The sequence below is a fragment of the Salvia splendens genome, chromosome 14 (assembly GCF_004379255.2).
Source record: "Salvia splendens isolate huo1 chromosome 14, SspV2, whole genome shotgun sequence".
NCBI classification, from domain to species: domain Eukaryota; kingdom Viridiplantae; phylum Streptophyta; class Magnoliopsida; order Lamiales; family Lamiaceae; genus Salvia; species Salvia splendens.
The window spans coordinates 23,573,460-23,580,114 of record NC_056045.1 but is presented as its reverse complement, the minus strand read 5'-3'; the positions used below and the strand labels follow the sequence as shown (position 1 = coordinate 23,580,114).

At 32.7% G+C, this 6,655-nt stretch overlaps 1 protein-coding gene across 1 annotated transcript; it reads left to right on the top strand.

Moving 5' to 3' along the window:
* Positions 1-721: 721 nt before the first annotated feature.
* Positions 722-1,762, top strand: LOC121763829 (3-ketoacyl-CoA synthase 11-like). Its single transcript, XM_042159914.1, has one exon. The coding sequence runs from the start codon at positions 1,239-1,241 to the stop codon at positions 1,632-1,634; it is 396 nt and encodes a 131-aa protein (XP_042015848.1). The 5' UTR covers positions 722-1,238; the 3' UTR covers positions 1,635-1,762.
* The last annotated feature ends 4,893 nt before the right edge of the window (positions 1,763-6,655 follow it).

Genomic DNA, 6,655 nt, shown 5'->3' with positions numbered 1-6,655 from the left:
GTCAAAGAAGAGTTCACTTCATAAGACCAAGGACAAACATCGACTTACCCCGTACCTTTATCCAGAATGCCGAAGTAATTCACTTCGCTTTCCGGGGGGGGTAGTGATGGAGTACGTACTAAACAAGCCCAACAGCAGTAAAGCCCAAGAAAGAGTATCAGTTCGGCATGACTAAAGAGTATCAGTCCGGCATGACTAAAGAGTTCAGTTCGGCACAACCAAAGAGTTCGGCCCCAGCCTACAGCTCGGTAAAAGCCAACCAATCAGTTCGGCATTACCAAAGAGTTCGGCCCCAGCCTACAGCTCGGTAAAAGCCGACCAATCAAGCTCTACTCTCAAACCGGCAAAAGCTGCTCGGCAATAGTTCAGCAGTTCGGTCTCAGTATTTGACCGAACTGGGAGATAGTCAACTCATGTCAGAACCTCCACGATCTCCACTACACCCACGATCTATTTAGTGGTGTCAAGCAGTCATTAACTCATGCAGGATAGTGGGCCCATGCAGGATCGCATGACCTCCACGACATCCACCACCATCATTAGTGGTGATGCAAGCCACGATCTTAGTTCAATGTATAAATAGAACTTAGATCAGATAGATTAAGGGGACTCTCTCTCTCGCTCTCTAGAGATAAAATATCAAATAGCAAGTTTGTATTTGTAAGCTGTAGAAAACAGATCAAGCAATACAACTCTGCCCTCTTTTCTTCCCGTGGACGTAGATTTACTTCAGTAAATCGAACCACGTAAATCTCTGTGTCGTGATCTGTATTTTCCTGCATTCACTAACATCAGAAATTCGCGGATTCATCAATATGCATCATCATCATAGTCATACAAATATGGCCTATTACGGGCCTCCTATGCCTCCACCCACGTACTTGGACACAAACACGAACACGAACGACAACATGTTCAGCGATGAGAATCCTAACGGATGCTCCGTCATGTAAACATGATCCCTATCTACATTTCTAAAGTTGCAATTTTCAATTGTATATAAGAAAGATAAAGTGCCATATAGATATATTGAAGCATAGAGTATAAAATTTTCATTCGGGAAAAACATTGAATAAAGCTTAGCGTTACAATATATTGCTTTATCTTTTCCACATACAATAGATTTGTGCAGGGCCGGCTCTGGGGGCAGGCAACCCAGGCCACGGCCAGGGGCCCAGGATGGACAGGGGCCCAAAATTTTTTTGCGCTATATAACACACACAATCACTCTGGACCTCATGACCGTCGCGGGAGAGGCCCTCCAGACCAACATCACCACCCTCGGGCCTCTCGTCCTCCCCATGTCCGAGCAGCTCCTCTTCCTGGCAACACTCATCGCGAAAAAGCTCCAAAAGATGAAGGTCAAGCCCTACGTGCCCGACTTCAAGCTCGCGTTCGAGCACTTTTGCATCCACACGGGCAGGCGGGGCGTGCTTGATGAGCTCGAGAAGAATCTGAATTTAAGCAAGTGGGACATGGAGCCTTCTAGAATGACGTTGTATAGGTTCGGGAACACGTCGAGCAGCTCGCTGTGGTACGTGTTGGGCCAGTATGGGGCCTTGACATCCAGCTTGGCCAAGGGCCCTTCAAAACACAGAGCCGGCGCTGGATTTGTGTATCATAATAATCTATAGTTAGTGTTGCTTTCTCTTGATAGGAAAAATATATATGGCCTTTATGAACGACCAATAGGCAATTGGTGCATTACATGAAATGTAACCCTTTTTAATTTTATACTCTATTGTCTAAAAGTTGGTGTGAAGTTTGGTGACTGTTCCATCACAATTGGGGCTATATTAGTCTCTGTTATTTACTAATTGAATTTTATGTCTAGAACCACATAGAAATGCTTATCATTAGAGAATTAACGAGGCCTGTTGTTGGTCTTTTCCTCCAACTAATTAAATTTGATTAATTACACAAACTATTACCCATAGCTTTTCATACAAGACAAATTCAGCAGCTTAATATCTTGTTTGAATTTTTTGTCCAAAATGTTTAATTATACTATATGTTAATGTACTAGCTACTAAATATTGGACTTGGTTTATTGTGTAAATATATTACTATAATGAAATATGCTACCTCGAATTTGATTTTGAATTTCAAATAAATGGAAATATTCCCTTTGAAGCATGAAAAAACTTTTTCTGAGGGGCAATTTCTCAAGCATGAAAAAAACAAAGAAAAATTGCGTGTTTGTGTTTGTGACTGTATTTGTTTCAATAATTGATGCTAACAAATTGGCAGTTGCACTACTTGAATATTGATTATCCCTAGCTAGTACTGATCAAGACGGTTCACTCACTTAATAAAACTAGTATTAACATTCGTGCTATGCACGGGGCATTAGAGTTCAAATAATGAATAGTACAAAATATAATAAATATATACTCCAGAAAATAAGAATCCAAAGCAATGTAAAGATTTAAAAAAATAAAAATGTACTTATCTTGTCTCACTCTAAATGAAGAATTTACTACTCCCTAATGAACAGAACATTTCAAATTCAGCAAAAAAATATAAAAGTGTCAGTAACATGGGACGAAGGGAGTACAATTTTAATTTATGATATAAGTGGAGTAAAAACAATAAAATTAATGACAAAGAGAAGATTTGTGAGTAACGATCAAAGAGTATAAGTTAATTAGAATAAGTATGTATGAATAAAGATCAAATAGTACAAACAGATAATTCAAATAATAAATGTACAATATAGTATACTCTTATATAAATAAAAATATTTTAATTAATTAAATGTAATTTTTTAAAAAAATATAATAATTAGAACATTATAAAATATCTAATACTCTATCCGTCCCACAATAATTGTCACACTTTTCCATTTCGGTCCGTCCCACAATAATTGTCACACTTCATTTTTACCATAAATGGTAAGTAGGTCTCATATTCTACTAACTCACTTCACTCACATTTTATTATAAAACCAATATAAAAAAGTGGGTCTCACATTCCACTAACTATTCCAACCAACTTTTCTTTACATTTATTAAAACTCATGCCCACAATAAGAGTGACAATTATTGTGGGATGGAGGGAGTACAAAATAGCTATCACACTTCAATGACATACTACAACACTATCAATATCAATTGATAAAAATAAGAAACATTATCATTACAAAGACTTTTAAGAAATTGTGTTAAATGAATTAAATAAAAATAAAATAGTTATGATAGATGAATAAAATAGGAGAGATAAAAAGAGTAAAGTAAGTGATAGAATAAAGGAAGTATTTTGCCCAATTATTTTTTTCTTCAAAAATTAATTCTGTAAATATTTAAAAAATTCAAAATAAAGTAAAAAAATAAAAGACACTATATCTTTCCATTTTCCCTCCAAAAAGGACATCAAGGTCTTTTCACAACTGACCCTTTTTATGAAGTAGTATAAATTAGGAGTGATAAAACTTAGCATGGATGTAATAATAGAGTTTAATTTAAGTGTTGTACTCTGTTATTACATCCATGCTAAGTTTTAATTTGAAATTTTAATAAAGTAAGTGTCAGTTGGCTATATTATGGAGTAAGTATAGATAAGGAGTGATAGAAAAAAGCAACTATTTTGTCCAATTGTTTTCACAACTGGCCCTTCATTATATATAATACATTAGTTTAATTAATTGATATTTTCCCAATCTTTCATCAATAATGATAATATTTTTATGCATCTTATTTGTTTTGAATAATATGACAATATACGCTACTCTTTGTATTATAAGAAGCTATACAAATGAGTTTAGATTTAATTAATTGAAGACTAAAGAAAATATATTAAATACTTTAATTAAGTAAATATAGGATGAAAATTGAAAAAGATTATATATTCGTGTTATACTTTTAACTTGTCAATTAATTTAGAGAACGAAGCATTGCAACAATAAATAAAATTTCAATTTTGATCGAAATAGAAGCCACCATCTCATTAAATAGCACAATTCCAATTTTGATTGAAGTAGAAGACAAAATAATACATAAATTTAATTAAAGAAGAATCCAACACAAATAAAGCCCAAATACTAAAAGCGGCGCCTCCTCCCCTCTTCCCATCTCTCGCCATCTCCCTCTTTCTCTCTCAACCGGCGGAACTTGCCTTGCATCAGCCTTCCTCACCCACGCCCACCGCCCTGCCTCGCATTCCTCTCCTACCGCGTCGTCGTTGCCGCTTCCTCCTCATCTCCGGCATCTCTCTCGCTTCCTCACCGACTCACCCGCCACGCCGCCTCGCCTTCCTCACCCTCCGCGCTAGCCCACCTGTGGTGTGCTCGGCAGTTTATTATCAGGTGTGACTCAACTTTCTCTCGTCGCCTCACCCGCCAGCTGTTGCCGGAGCCGTCGCTGGATTCCAAGCAGAACCACACCTGCTATACTGCAATCACAAAATCAGTTCATAAAATACAAATTCTAGTGCATCTATTTAAAAGTGTTATAAATCTTCTTCAAGAAGTTTGCATTTGATAGGTCCATTTTTATTTGATATGGCTCACAGTCGGATACCACTCACTTTTAAAACAAATAAAACAAAAATTGCACAATCAACTCACTTTTTATCCAAAACAAATAATCATTTCATCCAACTGTCACTTTTTATTAGTATAGATATAGGGCGCAAAAATTATTAAAAAAAGAGTAAACTACATAAATGGTAACTGATCTTTCACTTTCGCACATAAATGGTACCTGATATTTATTTTATCTCGTTTTTGGTATCTATAAATCATATTTTTGGTACCTAATACAATTTTTACCCCAAAATATCCTTTAAACAAATACATTTTTCCATTTTTGTCCTAAAGTGATATTATAATATCTTCTCTCATTCTCTTCACTCTTTATTCTATTATTATTAATCAATATTAATATTATTATTTTGATGTAATAAATTAATAATTAATTTATTTTTTAATATCATTCAAATATAATTAATTAAAATTATACCTATAATTATATTTAATTATTATAATAATATAATTATTATAATACTAAAAACTAGTATTGATTAATAAATAATTATAGTATAATTATTTAAATTATGAATCATATAATATTAAAGTAATAACTATTATTATTATTATTATTATTTTATATAAATTAATAGCTAATCAATATAGTTTTAATAAAAATAAAAATTGTGAATTGTATTCATAATATAAACAATTGAATATTTTTTATTAGGTGTTTCAACCCTAAAATGAGTATAAAATAATTTAATTAAAAATATTTAATTGATTTAAGTAGTTTAAATAATTAATTTAATTAGGTGTTTTGTTCTTGATTTATATTATGAATGCAATTAGTGTATAAAACACTAAAAAAGAAAAAAAGAAAAAGAAGAGAAAAGAGGAAATATAAACTAAGGAGAAAAAAGAAAGAAGAATGAAAGATAAATACTAAAAAGAAAGAAGAAAATGAAGAAAAAAGAAAGAAGAAAAAAAGAAATAAGAAAGGAAGAAAAAAGAAATCACATGTTTGGTACTATTTGATTGAAATTTTCAAAAATATCCTTCATAACAAAAAAAATCACATATTTCGTAGCTAGGGTTATTTTTGTCACTGAGTACCAAAAACGATATAAAATAAAGATCAGATACCATTTATCGTTTATCCTTTATAAACGATATTTGGTACCTAGAGTTATTTTTGTCATTTACGTAGTTCACTCCTAGAAAAACTCCTAGAAAAAAGGTTGATTGAATTGCTTCTTGTCTTTTTATCTCTACGTACATAGGAGGTTGGTTCTCATAAGTAAAGCAAATCATGTGTGTACGTCTTTGAAGGATTTTTATTTTTCTCAAACACAAGAGACGTGTTGATCGGAATCAAAATCATAGATGTGTAACGGAATAAATACGTGTCAAAAAATCAGCATATACAAATTTTGGGTCGAGTTTTTGTTCAGTTCAAATGGGACAAACACAATGAGTGGAATCCTATTTTGATAGCATGTTTATAGTACGTACTTTTATACTCATAATTGTACGCATTTACCAATATATTTGGCAGATATTATAAATTGACTATGTATAATTAATGGAAGATTTGGATTGCGTTATCTTTAGGGTACCTTTAGCGTTTTATGGATTTTATCTTTCCACGTTTAAATTTAAGCCATATTAAACATTAGTGGATATGGAGCTAGAAAATATTAAAAACAATTAAAAGCAAACATCTGGACAAAGTTAAAACATGAATGTGCAAAATGACAATTTTCTTTTCATTGCCAAAATCCTAATTCGAAATTCTTGCAAGTTCTTTATTGGATGACTAAGAAAAGCAAATTAGAATAATGTACATATTTATATATATAGGTGTCAGTTAGTAATAGCCATAAATACCACATAATAAAATAAGAGTCCTGATTTTGCAAGACTCGCTTATATTAGGATGTCCCAAAACTAAATACGAATCACTTGTTAAGAAAAGAGGCCGAGAGTATAAAAAAAGAAAAGACCGAATATTAATAGAAATTATAGAGAGGGAGAAACAAGTGGAGAAATACCAACAACATAGGAAGGGAGTGAAAGAGAGTTTAGGAATTTAATAATAATTCTTTTATTAATCATATCAAATTAAATTTAATTGCTATCTCCTTCTATTACCGACTTCATGAACCAATTTTGCACAACTTGATGCCA